This window comes from Myiozetetes cayanensis, unplaced genomic scaffold, assembly GCF_022539395.1.
Source record: "Myiozetetes cayanensis isolate MyiCay16 unplaced genomic scaffold, myiCay2020 scf15, whole genome shotgun sequence".
Taxonomy (NCBI): domain Eukaryota; kingdom Metazoa; phylum Chordata; class Aves; order Passeriformes; family Tyrannidae; genus Myiozetetes; species Myiozetetes cayanensis.
Window position 1 is genome coordinate 17,382,092 of NW_026087159.1, and position 21,639 is coordinate 17,403,730.

Genomic DNA, 21,639 nt, shown 5'->3' on the forward strand with positions numbered 1-21,639 from the left:
GGACATGTGTCCCAGCTTCTCCTTGCACCAAGCCCAAAGCTCTGTGTGTGGCAAAGTCTGTCCTGTTTCCTGACCATAATCCAAATCTGCATGTTGGGTCAGCAGTGAAGAGGAACCTACTCATACAGAGCCTGCTCTCCTACTCCCAGTAAACATTCCAGGCTGGGAACTCCTCACTGACCTTCCTATTGACTGTCTTTCTCCAGGTCACAGACTTCTTAACTTTTCAGAAACATCAAAGGGTCACACACATATATTGAAAGAGAATTTTGCTTAATTAACCTCTTCTTTTAAAGCTGAGGACATAACCATGATTTCCTGCAGTTGGTATTGCCCACCCAGCTTGATTTTGGGGCATTTAGACGTGCATTTCTGACTGCAGTTGAGCATGTGAGAGGCACTGCTCATTCAGATCCATTACAACATCTTTTTCCTGTTTGTTGGAAACCAAGCACTCCAGGTGCTGCTCAGTTCTAGCGTGGAAGTATATCAGATTCAAGCAGGGATTGTAGACCTATATATAATATATATATTACAGATCCTTACTGGTTCCCAAGGATGACTCTTTACCCACAGAGTGGGTGACAGCATTTCTGAGGGAAAACCTTCTTAATGAGCCTTGATGGGACTTCCAAAACAGGTACAAGGATGGCAAACTGATCAAGGACAACCACACCTGCTACGAGCCAGATCCACTGAAGTACAGGCTGGGAATACGGGATGTGAGACCCAAACATGCTGGGAACTACACCATTGTCCTGAGCAACCCCAAATACGGCCTCTATAAGAACCTCACCATGCAGCTGGTGGTGACAGGTAAGGATGTGATGTTTATAATGCCTTCTGTTGGGGAATTTATCCTACTTTGGGGGATCCTACCTCCCCAGCCAGCGGGAATGGGTGATATTCCCTGGGGTTTAGCTGATAAGAGCTGACACAGCACCTTGCACAGGTCACCACCTCACTCAGAACCACTGAACCCCTCATTTCACCACAAGTTCAGTCGGAGCAGCCCAATGGAGAGGAGTTAGTCTGAAACCAGGTCACCTAAAGCTCCTGTCCGCCAAGACATTGCCCCTCCAGCAGCTGCAGCACCGTGTGAGGCTCCACAGAGGGAAGCAGAAAGGGCTTGGAAGTGAACAAACTTCACAGGACTTACATTTTAATAGGAGTTTGGGAGGATATCGAGTAGTGAGGTCTTAGCACTACAGGCACAGTTTCCCAAGAGAAGTGATGGAAGTTTTATCCCTTGGGATTAAGAACAAGGTTGGGCAAAGCACTGGAGAACATCTGTTGGGACAGGAAGAGTCCCAGTAGGGCTGAGGGAAGGAACTGGATAAGCTGCCCTGGCTTTTATGTCTGTCTATCATCCTGCTCCAGATACACTTTCCAAATCTGTATTTTCTGTTCTGTCTTTTATCTGCTGGGAGCCCTTGAGAGACAGGTTGATTTTCAGGGGAATCTGGAGAAAACTGCAGTAAACTGTGGTGTGCACTGAAGCAGGTTCACTTGCCATAGAGGGAAAATAGATATGGGAGTCCCATTTATTAACCTCTCTCACTGGGAAAATGGAAGACAGAGCCACATTGTCTCTTTGCACACCCACTGCCTCTTTTAATCCACTGAATTTGGCAATAGAGATTGAATCATGAGGACAAGTAGGAGCTCAGCAAAACTCTGCTTCCCTTGGTATTTCCTGAGGTTCACTTGGGCAGTGAGGTAGATAAAGTTATTGAGACAGGTTTGCTTTCTTTTCTGTGGTGAATTCTTCTCTCCTTACCCTTTTTACAACTAAAAATATTCTCAATTTTCCATTTTTTAATATACTTCTGTATTGTTGCACCACATAACTTCCAGCAGTTGTGTTTTTCTCGTTTCACCTTTCAGAAAGGAATAACGCCTAAAAAATGGAGGACTTGTCACTTAGGCACATCTGACCTATTAAAAATGCTAAAAGATATATGGTAGATTAAAAAAGCTTAAGCCTGAGGTAAACTAATGGGTGATTTAGGAGTGGACAGAGCTAAGAACATGGTCAGGTACTGCAGCTCAGCTGAGGAGGAGTGTGTTGAGCTGAGCAATTTGTTCACTTGAGATTGTTTTTCCATACAATGGTTTTGCCTCTTGTTAAGAGAACGGAAACGTTCAGAGGAAGAGAAAATTAAGAATGATAACAAACTGTCTTGTCAAGGTAAATATTGGTCTTTGCGTGCAGAGGAGACCGTTTACTGGAAGAGCAGCCATTCCCCAAACAGGCAGATGAAAAACAAACAGCCCTTGTTCCTATCAGCAAGATGCTATTTCAGGGTGAAACCATCCCATGCTCTTCACTGCAGCACAAGCCTTTCATCTCCACTGTGTGTCCAGGATGGTGGATCCTGCCCCTCACATGCCTGGTGCTCATCCACAGCCTTCCTGCGGGCTCAGCCCAGCAAAGACTTCCATCAGCAATAAGTATTTAGTTGCAAACCCACCCCTTCTCAAGAGCTTGCAAAGTCCAGCTCCTGCAGGAGCAGTTGTCACCTGGGGAAGCACAGGAAGAATGCACAGCAAGTGCCTCTTTCCTGGTGACAGCAAGTCGTGGCAGAAACGAGAGCAAGCAAGGCAAATGTGTGCCCAGGAATGCCGTGGGTTGGAAGCTGAAGGCAGCACACAAAGGGGGTGTTTGCCTTGGCTGCAGGCAGGGCTGACACAGATCACCCAGGGAATCTCTCCTGCCTTTGCCAGGCTCGTCCCTGCAGCCCCACCCTGACGTGTGTGAAGCCCTCAGACCAAGGAGAGGCTCATTTTGCTGTGATTCATGTGGGCAGAGACCAAAAAGGGCAAATTTTGCTCTTGGAGCTTATCCAAGAGCAGCAAACTGCCCATTTCTTGTGCTTCTCACCAGAGTAAAGGCACTGCTTTTCCAGATCTGGAAAAAGCATCCTTTGCTTTATTTTCAAACCCACTCTGACGCTCCCAAGTGAAGGCAGATTGGAATTTTCCCCTTAACTCTCTGCAAATAACCTGACACTTTATCTCCAGTCATCATGACTGATATCCTGGTATCACACCTGGATAGATTAAATTGCTTGGAGTCTCAGCAGACACACAGACAGGGAGAAGGAGACCAACACACACTTTGTAGCCCTTTCATGCAGGGATTACCTTGCCCACCACCTCTGAGCTGGAGGTGTGATTAATGTCTCTGCTTGGAACCGCAAGCAGTCTGCAATTACTGACGCTGGAATCGGAACACGAGGATTAGTAGAGTTGATGGAAAAATCCTCTTGGGCTTCAAGTGCGCACAGTGGTAGGAGTATCAGTTTTGCATTGAGTCTAAAAGGTGGAGCCTGCAGCAGTTCAGCTCCTGATAAACCTCATGCTGAGTAACAACCAGGTACAAGCTCCCTGAGACGGGGAGAAACATTCTTGAGTAATTGCTCCCGAAAAACCGTGGCCAGTCTTTGGATTTCAGATCTGCATCTCTGGGAGGGAGTGAGTTCTGATCCATACAGTTAAAGAGAAGACAGAAAATCATTTAAATAGACTTTTGAATGAAAAGATCAGTGTCATTTGAATGTTTTCTGTTGCTGCAAGGGGACACGGCACTAAAGAAATGATCAGTAATCACCCAGCCCCCTCTTCTGAGAGTCTCTTCACAGTAATCCATCATTAATGCTCCCAAGTGCCACAGGTAGTACTGCTGGCAGTCAGCCTGCTGTGACAAACCCATCAGCTGCAAATCTGGACGAGGTGTAGAGGAAGTTTAAAGTTACTAGTGCTGTGAATTGTTTTTCACAAACAGTATAAACAGCAGCAGGACTCGTCCATGAAACGGCACTGTATTCATTTTTGCAGTGTACTTTATTCAGTAATAATGGCAGCAGAGGCGAATCCTTTAAGCAGGATGAGAACAAGATCAGAATTCACCTGCCTGAGCCCTGGATGCAGCGTCTCTCCTGACCTGCACTGCTACAGCTTTCCTTGGAGTCACCTCCTGGATACTTAAGGGGGAGCAATCACAGTAGTTCTGACATCCACTGTAGAAGGTATTTCACTCCATGGGAAAACATTACCAGCATTCCCCCCCTCCCCAGGTTGGTTTGGCCATAAAACTACTAAGTGCATGCAGGGGTATCACTGTCTGGGCTCCAGAGAGTGAAGAGGGAGCAAAATGGGCAAATAACTCCAGAGCTGCAGGGTGGGAACTGAGAGCAACCCCAGCCCAAGGCGAGGACCTGGCTGACAAGCTACACAAGGAGCTGCCTGGCCTGGAGGACAATCGTGCTTCTATTCAAAAAATGTCGCTTTAAGAAGTGGCTTAGCTGTGCCTCTGGTCACCCCTGCTCCCACTGCAGCTGGAATTTAATCTTGCAGGAGCACATATCTCGGTGTGGAGTCACCTTGGCTCATTGTAGGACTCAAGTCCCCAGGAGGCAGCTGATTGCATTTTCAAAACACTCCTTCTTTACATATTTACACATCAAACACTGTCCAAGAAGCGGCGGGTTGCTGTGTTTTTGTTTTGTTTGATTAAATTCTTATTGAGAAAAGCTTCGAGAAAATAATGTCCTGAAGAATTTGGGAGGGAGGGAGCAAGGAGAAGGAACAATCCTAACAAACAGCTGGTGGCTGAACATCTGAGCCAGCCGAGAAGGAGAAATGTGGGAGAAAAGAGTTATTCCAGGCTGGAGTGCAAAGCAGTTTCAGAACAAAACATACACAACCCCCTCAAATCTATTTCTGGACAAGCAGGCTGTGTTTCATTCTCACCCTTGTCCAAGTCATCCATGTCCATCAGGATTCCTGCTGAGCCTTTTTGGAGCAGTCAGCGTGCTCTGGCCACCACATAGGGAGTGAGGAGTGTACTGAAGCATAAGTTAATTCAAAAATGGGATGAATAACCTCCTTCACCCTTTGCCTTTCTTCTTTGTCCCAAAGTTTCTCTCCTGTGCTCCCTCAAGGCTCTTCCAGCAAATATTGCTTTGGGTTCCAGCTGCTCCAGCCAATTCCCTCACAGAGTCCTCAATCTCCCAAGCTCGTGTTGTATCCATAAGAAATGCAGGATTAAGTGCTAGAAATAGCCTTTACCACAGGCAGCAGAAATTCACGGGCTCCTGGTGAATTCCCTGTGTCCTGGAATAACAGGGATGCAGGGGAATTCACGTGTGCATTGCCGTGTGCTCCTTGTTATGTCAGTGAGGCAGTGGCTGCACCTCGACCTGTTACCAGGGAGAAGCAGCTCCAGAGCTCTTAATGATGCACTTAATGTTACCCTACTCTGTAGCCAGGTCACCTCTTCATAGCTGGTTTAAAATCAAAGGCAAAGGCAGTTCTGTGCCTGACCTTCCTTGGCTTGAAGGGATGAGTTGACATCAAAGGAGCCCACAGTGACCTCGGTAAAAGCCAGTAAATATGTGGTGATCCATGTGAGCAAAACCCCGGACCCAGAGCAGTCTGGAGAGGGCAAGGAGCCTCGAGGACAAGGTTAATGCTTTTGGGCTCTGCCAGTTCCGAGAAAAGCAGATCTTAGAGTGGTGGATCTCTGCTAAAGCCAGGGGAGGACGGGGGGGAGGGGGGAGTAGCAGAGTCTCTGATGTTGGAAGGGGCACTGAAATCTGAGTTGAACACTGCTGCAGTGTGAGAAACAAGGCTTTCCTTGGATTATCAGCGAAATCCAGCTGATGTTTGGGCTGAAGGACTGAGCCAGACACAAGAACCAGGGCCACACAAAATGCCTTGCCTGCACACTCCGGTGTCCTGCCAGGGCTGGCCTTCCTTTGTGCATCACATCCAGCTCCTGCACAGCTCCTTGGAGGATGAGCCACTCAGGAAAAGGCAAAATAGAAAATCCAATTTTCCACCTCCTGGGCCAGCCGAGCAAACCAGAAATCCCAAAATAAGCCAGGGCCTGGCTCCATTCAACCACTGTTCCAGTGTGTTCCTCCCCAAGCCCACAGCTTTGCTTTCCTCCTGGCTTCTGGCAGTGGTGGCTGAGCTCAGTGCTCTGGAGGCAGGACACTCAGCTGGGGAGAGCAAGGGCAAGGAGATCCAGCCCGCGTTTCCAGTCTCCTTTATCAGGCACAGACAGGAGAGAAATAAGTGACTTTTTCCAGGAGATATATGAAAGTAAAGAAAACATGTAGCAGCACAAGGAGGCTGCAGAGGGCCCTTCCAGTACACTAATTAAGGATACAATCTGAAGAGCATCCTCCCTGACATCAGGCAGGCCCTGCTCAGTCCCAGCTCCCCAGTCCAGCCCTGCTCAGCCTCGGGGCACTCCCAGGAGAGCCCCTAAAGAACAACTCAGATGAGCTATTTTCGTGTTGTTGGGAGTAGCCAAAGCAGTTTTAGGAAGAGGAAGGTGGGGGCCTGCTGGAGTTTGCAAGAAGAATCCAAGGCATTCGACTCACTTGTCTTTGCAGCAGCAATTTCTGTCTGACAGCCCCCAAAACCCCCTAGTGGGGGCAGGTGGGGAAGTGGCAGCATGTGCTTCCCAAGGTGTCCCTCAGCCAAGCCTGCAGGTATAACGGGTGTTTTTCTCTTCTGGAAAGCAGGAAAAGGGAACAGGGACAAAAACCCTAGAAAACTGCTTGCTCTGCTTAAAATGAAGCAGTTCATTATTACACATTTGCTTTTGAACTCTGTTTAGACACAACAAAATGTTGTGAGATGGAGAGAGACAGAAAAGGAAAACCCTTTTTTTTTTTTTTTGCCCAAAGCTTGGTTGCATCAGGGGTGAATGACAGCTCTGGGAGAGGTGATACAGGACTGGAAAAGAGCTTTCTTCCTACTCAGGCAAGAGACATATCCAGAAGTGACAGTGTCAGGTCAGAAAAAACCAATACCGAGCTGCACGGCCATTTGAACAACAAAATGCCCTGTAGGGCAGGTCAAGTGCCCTGTGAATTTTGTTAGTATCTGTTCCTACGGGATCCACCTGCCCGGTTTGCTTCCCGTTGGCATTCCCAGCGCACCACAGCGGGTTACAGTGGAGCAGCGGGGGTGTGCGCTGGGGATTAGGCAGGAGAGCGAAATCGCTGCCCCTCCTTCTGTTCCCGGCCGTGGCAGTGACTCACAGAGAGATTCTGGCCACTCATTCGTTCCGTCGTGGCATTTGCTTCCCCAGAGATGCCGTGGGGACGGTGCTGCTCACCCACCTCACAGCAGCCCTGGGTGCAGAGCTATGGGAAATAAAACAGCAGCCAGAACCAGCCCAGAACAAACTCTCAGAGAGAATCAGGTGGGGTCAAACACAATGTCGTGGTCAGTCTGAAACAAAAATTGTGTTTTCAGGTTATTTTCCTTATTTTCCTTATTTCCCTTCCCTTTCCCCTTCCCCTTTCCTTTCCAGAGAAGAAAGACAGAAAACCCTCACCAAACTCCAGAGATCACTTTTGAGCCAAGCCCAGACAACTTTCTCTTTCTGGGATTTGTTTTCCCTTTCCCTCCTGCTTGCCCAGTCCCAGTCTGCATTAATAACATCCCTCTCTGCCTTACAGAATATTCACCTGGCTCCACTTGCAGAGCTTGTGTTTCCATTAAGTGCTGTAGGAACATCAGATATGAGACTCTGAAGTGCAAATATTTTTTGCTCTTGGGAAAGGATAAATAGAAACCCAGTTGCCACTGCATCAATGGTTTTAACGAAGCCCCATGTCCAGCAAAGTACCTAAGGCTGAGACTAATGTTCCACTGACCATTCTGTGTTATTTTAATGATGTGCTTAATGAGTAAACATTTTTTGAAGCCTGGTTTAAATGGTAGTGAGGAAGGTACATAAATGGCAGTTCTGTGAGAGGTCACTGAGATTAAAGCAAAGATTCCCTAAAAAAGGCAGAGAAACTTTCTCTGTATTTGGATGCTCCTCTGGGTGACAGGTGTACCACCCCTCAGAGCATCTGCACTGAATGTAGACAGAGGAGTCTCTGGTAGAGGGGGTAACGCCAGAGGGTTAAATATCCTAATCCTTGCCCATATTATTTGTTCCTAATGCCACAAACTAGAGATAACACCAGAAAGTAAGGTGAGATTTGCATAATGCTGATCAATTTGAAAGGCACAGTAAACAGAACTGCTTTTTGATTGCATTTCCCAGCGCAGCAGCAGTAGCAAAGTGTTTAGTTATTCAGGTCAGCTCTCACACCAGCAATTGCACCTCTGCAAAGCGAGCTGGGGATACAGTCACACTTCGAGCCAGGGAGGGAGAAAAGCCATTTCTCTGGATACATTTAAAGCCATCTGCACATCGCGCCTTCCTCAGGCAGCCAGGCAGCAGAAAGCTTTTAAGGTTTGTTTGGCTTCTGCTTGAGAAAATCCAGCCTGGGAGGGTGATGGCCAAGGGGATGAGATGGGAGGCTGGGAGGGAGCAGGGCGAGTGGAAAGCCAGGAACAGGCTAGCAAAGGATACTTGGATCAGGAGGGAAGTGTGAGGGAACATCTGCTCTGGAGTTCAGCACCACTGGAGCAGGTGCTGCTGGCTGGGACAAGGATCCACGGGGAGGTGACCCAAGGTGAGGGCGGCAGAGGGGGCAGGTCAGGCTCGTCACAGTCCCCGAGCTGCGAGGATGCAGGAGCACCCTGATCTGCAGTTCCTGGAGGAGGGAAGGAGCAGTGGGAACAGGGGCTGTGCAGAGGTGCTTTCCTTGATTACCCACCTCCTGTTCTGCCAGTAGTGCCACACCTGTGAAATCACCAAGCACAGAACTAAATCACTTAATCACAGAAGCACAGAATGGCCGGGTTGGAGGGACCTCTGGAGACCCTCCAATCCTACAGCTCCCTGCTCCCAGCAGCTCCTTCTCTTTTGCATGCTGAAAACCCAGGTATAGGTGTGTTAATGAAATCCACACTTTGGATGCAACAAGAAATGTCCTTGGATTTGGCATTGCTCACAAATGGATTTGTACCCCAAGCCTTCCCCACACCTGGACAGGAGCAGGGATGAGTTTGTGGAAAATCCACTGTGCTGCTTAGTGAGCAAAGGGGAAAGAGAAAGCACTGTGTGGAGGAGGGAGAGTTACCTGAGAAACACACTGCTATGTGCACCCTCAGTAATCCCAGGCGTAAGGCTCAAAACTCAGCAGGCTGATGTGGAAAGTGCTGCCAACCCGCTGAGCAACCACCCAGTCTGAGCCAGTCTAAAAGGGCAGTCCCACCACAGAGCCCATTAACGTGTTCCATCACTGAGGGAGGCAGCTCCTGTACATAGGATTTGGCCCAGCACTGAGCAAAGGGAATGGAAAAGCTTCAGGGTGACACAGTAGGAGGTAAAACGGCCATGACAGTGAGCAAAGTTTGGGAAGTTTTCATCCCAAGAAATATCCCCCATCCGAGCCCTCCGCATTCCCCACCACAAACCAACAGGGCCAACACCCCCCTGGCACAGAGGAGGCACGTTCAGGATTGTGGAAGAGCCTCATCCTCACTGTGTTCAGAGTCACTTGCAGAGTGACACCCACCTCCATCCCAACCTGCAGGGGAAAGGGAGACAAGGAGGAACTGCCTCAATCTCTGCGTATCGTGCCCATAATTGGCTACAACCCCTCACTGACTGTGTTACAAAGAACAGATGGGGAGGCACTTTTAACCAACCCCTCAAAATTTAAGAAAATAATTGCTTAAACTTCATAAATAATGATTATTTCAATTGATGAATCATTTTGATTCCTTTTAGGACTCAAGTCATATTTAATAGTGCTCTGCAGTAATTTGTCACTCCTGTATGTTCTTGTTAGAATTGGATCAAGTTAAAATTATTATTTCTTTTTTAGAAGGACAATTTAAATAACAGTCAACCAAGAATATAGAAAAATCTCCTGATACTAAAAGACTGTGATCAACCCTTGTGCCCCCATGCTCTTCCACACACACAAATCCACACAGTCGCCCTCTCTAAGCGTGTAAACCTTTGTTCTTACAGCCCAGAAACATAACACTTGAGTAACCTTTCACACTGAACTCAGAGTCTTCTTTCTCCAAGTGAAAATCATGCTTTTGAGTGCAGTCCAGAAATGCCAAACACGGGATTTGAGACTGCAAAGAAAAAATGTCTGAGATAATGAAAAATGTACTTCTCTCTCTGGGGAGCTTTACAGAATTAGTTTTATGATCAGAAATAATTTTATGATGGGAAATGAGATGCCAGTTACAAGGAATTTCAACGTTTTCCTTAGAATTGCTCAAGAATCTCCAAGTGCTCGGTCAGCAGAACGTCGTGTGACCCAGAGCAATGCAGTGCAGGAAACGCTCTGTGTGTGTCACAGAGGGGCAGGAGAGTATGAGAGACCCTCACCCTGGGCTCAGGTTCTGCCCTGTCTGCTCCCTTCTCCATCTTCTCCTTCAGAGAGAGACAGTCCCTTTCCCTGCAGGAGCAAAGGAGTGAGGAGGGGAGGTTTGGATCCTCATAGCACAGCATGTGTGGGGGAAATGAGACCCAACCAAAGGGGATCAAAAAAGCGAAAGGGAACACAAGAGCCACACCAAACATGGGCTGTCATTTGGGTTTCTGAGGGGAAAGGTTAATCAGGACCTAATGAAGGTTCTTTAAAGCAGATAATGTTTTATTACAGCACGGGGTATGGCAGACCCAACTCCAGTCAATGCTCCTTCCCTGTGGTGGAGAAGGAAATGCTGATGTGTTTTCAGACAGTGATGAGGTCGGAAGATCTTTCAGAGTCTGACCATTAGAGATGGAAAGCGAGGATCCCACCAAGACATGGGATCAGCCTGGTCAGTCCTCTCGAAAGAGTAAAGGGGTGGAAAGGAAAAAAAGCTATTAAAAAAAAGAGGGAAAGGGCTCAAGATTGATGAGGTGGGCAGTAGCTCATATTTACATATCTTGGGTCTCCTTGACAGCAGAAGAAATAAGTTAACCCAAAAAAATAGAAATCTAATCTACATTCACTTCCCAAGTTGTCAAAAGGCCTCGGTGCAGAGCAGCCACACTTGGCTGCACTGGGGTGTCCCAAGGAGGACCCCGACCAATAAATCTGTTTGATTTCCTGTTATGAGAAGCAGACAAAGAGATATGGTGAGGGATGGGCAGAGCTGTCTGCATAAGGGAAGAGTCTGTGCTTTCACCCCAAACTCCAACCCACCCTCTGCGAGGTTAGGAAAAGTTCAGTTCACTTTGGGGATTTTTTAGTGTTTTTCTCCTCTTCTGTGTTCCCGTGGGAGCTGGAAGGAGATGGGACCAAGCCTTTCTTTCCTGCTGGCAACAAGCAGCCCTCAAAGTGTCACACAAAAGTCTGTTCTTGAGAGATTTCCAGTGCAAGGGTGTGATCTTGCAACCCCTCCAGATGTGAATAATGCCATGACATTTTTAATGGGTTTGCTGCTGGTGAGAATTCTTGGCATTACTCTGCGAGCGTTTTCTCCACACCACTTCTTCCTTGCTTTCTTCTCCCCTTCATCCAGAGCACGTTACACATAAACAGAAAAGGAAGGCAAAGGTTTCAGATCAAAAAGACTGTTTTTCCCAACCCCTGAGGACCTGCACAATGGTAACAGCACTGCACAACAGCAGCTGCTTGATAAGGTTCCTCTCAGGAGTACATGCCCACAGTACATGGACTCACACCCTGATCCTGCAGTGCCTGACTAGTAGGTGTTTCACGGCATAACTTTTACAGCAGGTCCACAACATCATTTGAGGGTGATTAGGATGAATGTGGTAGCACTGCAGTTCTGAAATAGCACCACCAACACTCACATTTCTGCAGATGAATGCTCCCAATACTGCTGGGAATTCCCCCACCATATCAGGAGCCTCACTAGATCACCACTTCTTCCAGCCAAAGGTTTCAAAACCTTTTATGGAAACAGGACCAGGATCATGACCATGGATGTAAATTTACTCATTTGCATTTTTTGTGGTGTGTTGTGTTTTTTTCCTGTAGAGAGACCCAAAATCTACGAAAAGGAAACTGATTTTGATAAGATCGTGCGGGTGGAATTAGGAAGCAAACACAAGATCCAGTGTACTGCAAGTGGGAATCCTGAGCCCAAGATCGAGTGGAAGTGGCAGCCCTGCAGCCTCACAGACTCAGTGTAAGTGACATTCCAAAGGATGAACATGTTCCAGAATGGTAGTTCCAAGTCACTGTTTCTTTCCACCACATCCTATTTCCGTTGGTTAAAACCCCAAGCAGTGATTCCCCACCTGAAGATCTCCAGGGGTATGAGCCCAGCTCGTGTCTGGTGTGTATGTTCTTCTTGACCTTGTATATTATCTGAACTGTGTGAAGTAAGTTTAAAGTGACCACTTCAACTCTTCCCTGCAATGAGAGGGCTGAACACAGGTTTTCCATCCATTAAAAAAAATAAGGCAGGTCTAGAAAGCAAGAGAGAAAAGTGCCATTCTGTTGGCACCAATCCACTGCTGTTCCAAGTGCAATGAGACAGCCATGACTCAGGGAGAAAGCACGGAGAAGCTGCTTTCCCTGGCTCTCTGCTGCAGCAGTCCCCGTGATGTTGGGTGATCCACTCTCAGGTTGGGTCTAAGGAGTGACCTTGTGCCTCTCTCCAGGGCAGTATCCTGGTACCTCCGTAGGGAGTTCCACTGCTCCCATGGCAATAAGGAGCCAAGATTTGCTGGCTTAGGTCAGGCTGTTGGCACTGCAGGGCAGCAACAGGAGCTGCTGCTTCAGGGGGTTCAGCCAGAGCAGAATGGAAACACCACATGGAAGTAGGTTCTGCATTCCTTAGGAAGGCTGCAGAGATGACCCGAGATCTTTTCCAGGCCTTTCTGTGTAGGGAGAGAGAACTGATCATGAATGCTGAACTGAGCCAGACTCAAACCAGTGACCTGTTGGCAAAGGACCTCATATAACCCTTGTTCCAGCTCTGCCTCTCTGATCTTATCAATCTAAATACAATTGCAGAGTGGCTCTACCTCTCCTGGCCCCTGGGGCAGCCTTATCTTTCACCAGCAGAAGCTGGAGGAGGATTCCTGTGGGAAATGACACAGACCCCATTTCCTTCTGTTGTCTCACTTCCTCTCTCTCTCTCTTTCTCTTCCCCCTCCTCTGCCTCACCAGTGCACTTTGAATCCCCAAACACCATCATTGTTCCTTAGAGCTGTGATGTGATTTACTTCCTCTGGGTTTTTTCCCTTCGTCCTCAGGACAGGATTGTGCCTTGCAGGAAGTCACTCAAGACATCTAATTAGGTTCTTTTGAGAGCTATAAATGCTCCCTTGACCCAGGGAGTTGCCCAAGTGTCTTGTGTGGATTTGACCAAGGCAGGGCTGATTTATGGGTTCGTTTCCTGCAGGATCAGCCCTTGGTCAGCACTTACAGATGTCCAGATTCATGTTACCTCCCATAACCCTACGGTGGGCTCAGAGCCTTTACACTTCTAAGCATGAGAAAACCTGTGTCTGCTCAGTTCTTCCAAGTTAAGGAAGCCAGAAAAGCCCTTTGCCTGGGATGGTGCCCATGTGCCTTTCCACATGATGTTCCATACACTGCTCTTTGTCCATATTCCAGAATGAAGATTGATAACTGGCACAAATATGCTGTCTGCTGGGGAATGGGCAACATTAAAGGAGCCTTCTGCTGTCATTATCCCAGTATTTATCCACTCTACTCCCTCAGCCCACACTTCCTGTTGGAAAGCTGAGCAGACAGATCCAGCAACAATCACCTTCCCACAGTTCTGAGTGACTGACATTTTGAATTTGGAAATATAACTCATATTAGCCAGATTAAACTCCCATGATTTAATTAGTTACCCAGTATTTTCCACTTCCAACTTTTGGAAAGTTTGAGGAGTTCCTATTTGATCACATACTGATCTTTATCTACCTCAAGGTGCTTTGTAATAGTTTTGAGATGCTGTAATGAAGGGATACAGTAGTTTCACAAAGAGACAACAAACTTCTGGGAGTTTTTCAAGACTGAAGACTGCTGTCTAAGACTGACATTTTTCTCAGCAGACCTCCCTGGTTATCTGTGGTATGTCTGGTTCTTGAACACCATCTCTGCTCCTCTCCCTGCAGGTGCAAACCCGAGGGGCAGAGAGTGGTGGCTCAGGAGAACATGGTCATAGGCAACAAGATCAGAAGCATTGAGAACATGCCCATGAAGCACGGGGAAAAAACAAAGGTATGTGTGGGATGGAGTCTGAGCCATGATGTCATGGGATGCCATGGGATCCAGGGCTGCTCCCAGGGCTCAGTGCTCACACAGAGCTCTGTGTCGTGGTTCCCAAGCTGCTGTTGGTTGTTAGCATGCTTTGAATTCCCCAGCTCTGGGATCATTTCACTGCTTATAAACATCAGAATTCTGGGACTGATGTCACACACCCTGTTTCAAACTCTCCGAAGAGTTTTGGGTCAAAACCCTCTGTGTCCCCCTCAGTCTTGAGAAGTGTAAGAGCAGTTCAGTGCCAGGGGTCCTGTGAAGTGAGCACAGATAAGGACCCTGAGACACTTAGCACTGTGTCCTGCCCAGCTTCGCCTCCTCCCAGCAGCAGGAGCAGAACAGTGGTGTGATGGGAGAGGCCTGCAGTGACCACAGCTAACTAGCCTTGTTTTTGGGGTGTGCAGGTGCCTGCAGGCCCTGCCTGTCTCATCTGGAGTTGTCCACGTTTCCTCACCCATCTGGGCTGCCAGCCATGTTACTGGCTCCACGAAGGTGGGAAGGCTTTCCTTGTCCCCTTCCCTGCCTGTTCCCCCTTCCACCAGCACTGGGATCACTCTTCCTGTGTGAGCTGCAGAGATCCCAGCCAGGAATTACCTCTTCAGTGCCTCCTGGGTACCTGTGGTGGTGCTGAGTGGTGTTTAGACTTGTCCATGCTGACCCTTGGGAAGCTGCTGGAGCTGTTCCATGGGGCTTCACCTCCTGGGTCTGCTGTGCTCTGATTTGGACAGTTGATTCACCTGTTGGACTTACAGAGGTTTGTGGCTTCAGGAGTGGGTTTGCAGGTACAGGTTTTGAGGTGGATGGTCCAGATGGTCTAATCCTGCAAGGTGCTGGATGATGCAACTCATGTCCTGGTACATCTTTAAGCAGAGGATGATTCTTGAGTTACTCCCATGCCTAAAGTTGTCCACAAAGCTAAAGTGCTCTTCTGGATTAAGTCCAGACTAAATCAGCATCTGGCAGGATCAGTGCCTTAGCCATCTGCTCTTTCTCATGGAGACTTTCCAGTTCTAAACATAATCTGAAAACATGGAGGCTGGGCTGGGAAGGAGAAAATCAGTGTTCGCCTTTCATTTCCGAGTTTTTCCATTGCTGGAAGATATTTATAAGTTGGATTAATTTAGATGGCATAGTGCCCCTTAAGCTCTGGTTTTCATGTATTCTGTAAGAATTTTAGATCTTAGGTGAAAGCAACTCCCTACGAAGTACTAATTACTTACAGAAATGGAGGTCAGCAACATGTGCACCTACAAAGTTTTGTCCTTTTTTCTAAGACTTTCTGGTTGCTGCATGGGCTGACAAGAGCTTTGTGGCTCTCCTGGCTACTGTGTCCCTGCACACATATCTCTATATACAGTCTGTCAGAATATATGATCTGGTGTCCCAGAGCTTAGTTCGTGTCTGATGATCAGTTATATCAGTCCCCATAGAAAAGAGGTTTCACAGTTGCTGTGACTCAAAATATCTCTTGGTTGCTGAATTGTCCTGCTTTGTGGAAGTGAGCAACACAGGGAAACATCCATACAAGGTCCCCACACAGTCCTCAAAGGTGTCCTTGTCCCCTTGGGGCACTCTGAGTGCCACCAACCTCCCAGAGGCTGCTCCTTGCACAGCATCTCAGCTCTTTCTGCACACCCCAGACATCCTGAAGAGTTCAGTTTTAGAAATGCTCCATGAGGGTTGTAGCTCAGCCTACAACCCTTTAACTTCAACTTTTACATATTTCAGTATTAAAGTTACGAGCTCCACAATTTTACAATTCATAGTATGTTCATTGTTTTCATCTCCTGTGATCCACTGGCTGAAAACACAGTCTGAGGTGTTTCCTAGTGATTTTTATGTCCTGATTAAGATTTATGCAAATTAATATAATTAGATTATGACTAAATATAACTAGATATATGAACCTCAGGTTTCAGCACTTGGTGCAAGTAATTCATCAGCATTGACTGGGCAGATGAAATAATGAAGATGTTGGAGTGTGACTGAGCAGGGCTTTCATGAACTGTGTTATGAAGCTGAGATTAGCTGAGCTTGGTGATTTTCCTGTGGGGTTTGAGCCTGTCAATGAATGCTGGATCTTGGAACAGAAGCTGGAATTCACCTGATCCCCAAGATTCCTCAGCATCCCCAGAGTTCACCCTCCAAGAGCTGCAGCAATACTTGCTGGTTCAGCATGAAAACATGTTAACTGTCTAGAGTTATGGGAACAACTGCCCTGGAATTACCAGATCCAGAAGCTTTCTCAAAGCAAGCTGGCAGGGCAGCAAGCACAGATTTTTCCAGCAAACCCCTGGTGTTTGATGTGCTCTTTGATCACATGAAGATCTTTACACAACTCTTGACAGCAGTTGCGTGTAAAATTGAGCTGTCTTGTCATCATCATCTTAACGATGATTCCGTTATTATTCCATAGGTAGAGAAGTGAATTTCACCTCCTTCCTGCCTTCCAAAGGCTGAGCCTCATCCCTAAGGAAAAGCCTGTGGTTATGGTTAAGGGTATGATGGACTTCACTGAAGTTTTGGTCAAATGGCTGAGGCAGTTGCACTGTGTTCGAGTCATTTTCCCAGTGGTTTTGAGTCAATATTGAACTTTTCCCTTTGGTATTTAAAGCCCCATGTACCTCCCTCTGAATCCTGCTTTTTCAAACCAGGTGAAACACCTGTGATTGCAGGAACGGCCTGAATTTCCTCTTCAAGTCACAAGGAGTTAGGTTGCTATTTTGTTTTCTTTCCCGTTAGCAAAATAACACCCTGGCCTGAGCCTGGGAGAAGAGGAGCCAGCAGAGGAGAACAGCAAGGCTCATCCATAATTCAGTCCTCACTGGGGGGTTCTTTTCATCTCTCTTCTCCCTTTCATGTAGATGTGAGAGAGTGGCCTGGTCACAGGGGTGTTTCTGCAACCACTGAAGAAAACTGACCCAAAAATGCCAGGTTCAGACCTCCTGGAGGAACAGAAAGGCTACACTGAGCAGTGGGATGTGTTTGGTGCACAGTGTGTGAGCAGCTCAGCCAGGAGGGTTAGACCTGTCCCCGTGTGGGTGCCCACGTCAGGGAGCTCCAGCCCTGTCCAGCAGTGCCTGGCAGGGAAGGTGAACAGTCACAGGAGGGGTTTGGAACACAGCATCCACTCCCTGGGAGATCAGCCCAGATGCTTCAGGCACTACCCAAGCACAGGACAACATGGATTGCACCACACTGTCCTGACAGGTCTTGTGAGAGCCTGGTGAGCAGCAGGGACATCAGAAATGGCCCTGTATCTTCCCTGCCCTCCTAAATTCCTTCCTGCAGTCCCAGGCTGTGAGGAAGATGCAGGGGGTGGTCACTGCTCAGGCCTGGCCAGGACCTACCCACCCATCCCAGGGCCAGAGGGTGATCTGCCCATCCATACCAGAGGTAAAGAAATGCCAGTTCCTCCAGAGGTACCTCAAACCTCCGGTTTCCCCCAGTTTCCAGCCCAGTCCAGCACCTTTCCTGCTGCACTCTGTGAAGAGGCTTGTTCTCCTTTCACAGGGAGAGAAACACCCACTGCCCGAGACGGGAGCAAACCTGTAAGTTCTCAGCTGACTCACAGGCTTCTCTTACCACTCAGCCTCAGTCCACCCTTTAGCATGTTTTGAGTGAATGAACCAACCTCATGGATCAGAATTGTCAGGCTATGAAAACAAGTGTTATTCTGTGCCATTCAAGTAGATGGATTGGGAGTTAGTTGAATATTTTCTTTGCGGGGTCTCTACCGAAGTTCCTGTAATTCCATCTCACTCTCTCACCTCCAGCCCAGCTCTGCCAGAGTCAGACAGCTGAGAAATTTTCCACCCACGTTTTCCACTCCTCATTTTCACCCACGCAGAGCTAACGAAGTGAAAGAGAAAGAACTGTCAACTACAGCTGTTGGAGGGAGGGATTAGACAAAGGAAAGAGAAAGCAAGGAACAACGAGATATGTTAATTCATGCTGGCTCCAGCTTAAGAAAAGGTCTTGTTGCTCTATCCTTACTACAAAACGTCTTAAAACACTCAGGGTACATGGTTGTGGAATGTTATTTGGCTACTTCTAAAGTAATTTCTTTTTATCAGCTCCGGAACATTACAGTGCAGGACACACGGACTTTATTGAGCTATTCCATTAGGAGTTTTCCCAGCAGCAGTGTCTATTTACTCATCATAGCTGTTCTTCAAAGCTCAGTCATTTTATTTCTTTTCTTATTGAGTTTTAAACTTAGTCTATTCTTTCATAGTCATCATTTATTAGCTAATAATGCCCTCTTTGGGCTCGCAGTATTGGGTGGCCTTTCAGTTAAGTCATAGGAAATGGAGCCCTTTACTTGCAAATCCAGTCACAGGCAGGGATGTGTGGTGTTTGGTATGCAGTGAACTCCCAGGATCTCATCCAGTTCCCACTGGGAAGATGTCTAGACACGCCATGCCAATAATTTGTTATTAATTACCATTGGTCCCAGCGCCGTCTGCACAGGAGCCGAGGATGGAACAGCCCCATGGTTTGTGCTCCACTCATGGCTGGAGCTCATTGGCAGGAGTTTGATGTGTCATTGAGCCTGAACTGCTCTTGGCCAGGACAGGGAGCGGAAGGTAAAGTAGAAAATGCAGATTTCCAGGCTGTAAACAGTTCATGAATTTTCACTGCAGGGATACCGAGTTGCCAGGCAGTTGCAGGTTTATCCTCAGCAGGAGCACTGGGCTCTGTCTGGGAGTGAGGGCTCCGAGCAGAAGGCAAGGGAAGCAGCTGGGGTGTGATCCCTGCTTTGAATCACAGGATCACAGGAGGGTTTGGGTAGGAAGGACCTTAAAGCCCATCCAGTCCCACCCCTGCCATGGGCAGGGACACCTTCCACTGGCCCAGGGTTCTCCAGCCTGGCCTTGGACACTTCCAGGGCTGGGGCAGCCACAGCTTCTCTGGGCAACCTGTGCCAGGGCCTCCCACCTTCACAGCCAGGAATTCCTTCCCAATATCCCATCTCTCCCTGCCCTCTGGCAGTGGGAAGCCATTCCCTGTGTCCTGTCCCTCCATGCCTTGACCCCAGTCCCTCTCCAGCTCTCCTGGAGCCCCTTTAGGCCCTGCAAGGGGCTCTCAGGTCTCTCTGGAGCCTTCTCTTCTCCAGGTGAACCCCCCCAGCTCTCCCAGCCTGGCTCCAGAGCAGAGGGGCTCCAACCCTGGGAGCATCTCTGTGGTCTCTCTGGACTTGCTCCATGTCTCAGACTCTTCTATCCTGGCTCTGATTCCAGGAACAGAAAATACTTCACCAGGTGCATGGACTGAGCACACAGAGAGGATTATCCCCTCAGAATTTTTTCCACTCCATGCTAAAGGTCCCCAAATGCTGGGGCTGTGCCACTGCAGGGAGGAGTCTGTGCCAACACTGTTAATAGTGGGAAAAGATCCCTATGTTTGGCTGCTCAAGTTCGAACCATTTTTTCATTAGAGATGGCATTTAGAAGAACGAAATCCTTTTTCCCAACCTGCCACTATGACCAAGTGCACACAAATTTCAAATTTCAACTGCCAAATCGTGAGCACTGTGAACGCTGTGGGGTTTAAGGTTTAACATCTGAGTTAATAGAGGTTACTTTGGCATCTCCTTGGTTCACTTCAAAGGGGTCTCCTTGATCTACAGGTGCTTCAAAAAGCAGAGACCACTGCTGCTGGCTTAGAAGTGCTTTTCAGGTTGCTTTTGGTAGAAGACAAAACTGTGTTGTCTTACAGAGACATCTTTGGATGCCCTTTGGTGTAGTCTGTTAGTGTTCCAAAGCACCACCGTTGAGAACCAAACCAGGGTGAGGTTCTTTTGGCAACTGAGAACTTCACTTCAGATGCTGGAAAGATAATGGGACTCCCAGTCTCAGGGATTGACCCAAGAGCACACAGCTAGAGTAAAAAGCTGATACATAATGATCTCAAGATCATTCTATAACAATTGAAACAATTGTCATTAATTCTTGTAAGAATTCTTATTACAAGAAAATCACTCAAAATCCTGAATTTCCAGCTCTGAAATCACCTATAGATCTCTACTGGATGCTGCTGGTTTAAAAATCACACTTTGGAGGACTCTGGGAGGTGCTAGCTGTAAGACAAGTCAGTCAAGTGCCTTGTCTTGTTGATCAGGTGTGTAAGACACTGCTGTCCTAGTGCATAACAGTGTTTTGAGCAAACAAACAAGAAAATTCTTTCTTGTTTTTACTTTTTTTCCCAAGAATTTGTCCCCAGATTGTTTCCCACCATCTTTTTCACCTTCATATCTAGACACAACTGAGATTAGCTATGATGAGGTCTCAGTATAGCTATCTGCTCTTTTTTTTTCCCCACTACCCTGCCAGACTTTTCCTGAGTTATGGAGTTGGAGACATCAGCATCTGTGTGTGTGTTCATGAGCATTTACCTCTGGGCCACAGCTTGAGGCATTGCATCAGTGTTTAGAAGAGCCACAGTGTCACCCCTAACACTTTGGACATATTCCAAAATGGATATTTTATGCTTTTGACTGGCTCTACAGTATTATCCTCCACTTCCCATCTAGAGCTGTCACTTAGAAAGACTAATCACTATTAAAGAGCTGTCCAAATTTATCCCCTTCCATCCTCAGCACGTACATTTATATTGGCTTTTTCTATTCCCAGACCTAAAATTCTCAGATCCAGCAATCATGAGAAGAAAGATCTTGGTCCTGATTCAGCAGTAATTCCACAGGCAGTGTCTGCTGCTCAAAGTCAGGGTAGAGCTCTGAACATGTGCTTGTTAACAGCCCATGGCATCAGGCCCAGGGCTACAGGAACAGCAACGGGAGGAGGAGCAGACGCTTCTCTGGGTGATTTTATATCCAAGTTACAGCTATTTTCACATCATAAATCACCCAGAACTGCACAGCTCTTTCTTTGCTGGACACCAGAGGGAGCTGGGTTTACTGGGCTCCTGTTTTCACCCCTAAACTTGGTTTGTCCCTATTCTTGGTTGATTTCTGTACCCATGAAAAGTGGAGACTTTTCACCTTACCTGTTATTCTGCTGAAAATGTTCCCCATTAGAATGTAAAATGCATGTGGGATCAAACCCTTTGAAACTCATTTCCCTGCAGGATTTAAAGTGCCAAAGCTCAGCAAATCTTAAATAACTCTGAAAATACAATCCACACAGCTATGGACACACTCACGATGCAGCTTTATGAGGGGTAAAGGAATGTCGTGTGTGAATTTAGTTTAGGATATTAAAAAGAAAGTCCAGAGATGCTTTTGTGCACTTCAAAGCGCTCTCTGGAGATAAGGACAAAGGGCCAGAGGGTGTTATAAGTTTTGATTCTCAAAGGCCTTAGAAAGAATGGCAAAGAAAGTGATATTTGTTCCAAATGTGAGGGCTCAGAGTTCCTCAGGTGAGTGGCTGCAGGGGAAGCAGAGTCATCTTGCAAGAACATCTCTGTCTTGCTGGGTAGCCTCTGCTTTCTTGCCACCAGCCCGAAGGAACATGAGGAATAAATAAAGCACGGTCTGTGGGTAGTCCGA

The 21,639-nt window shown here is 47.4% G+C and overlaps 1 protein-coding gene across 1 annotated transcript in view; it reads left to right on the plus strand.

The window, feature by feature from the left end:
• LOC126637397 (vascular endothelial growth factor receptor kdr-like) overlaps positions 1-21,639 on the plus strand; it is a 127,621-nt gene that overhangs the window by 59,657 nt on the left and 46,325 nt on the right. Inside the window, exons 9-11 of the mRNA XM_050310631.1 lie at positions 641-816; positions 11,883-12,033; positions 13,985-14,090. Coding sequence (XP_050166588.1) covers positions 641-816; positions 11,883-12,033; positions 13,985-14,090 — 433 coding nt within the window. The remainder of the gene's footprint in view (positions 1-640; positions 817-11,882; positions 12,034-13,984; positions 14,091-21,639) is intronic.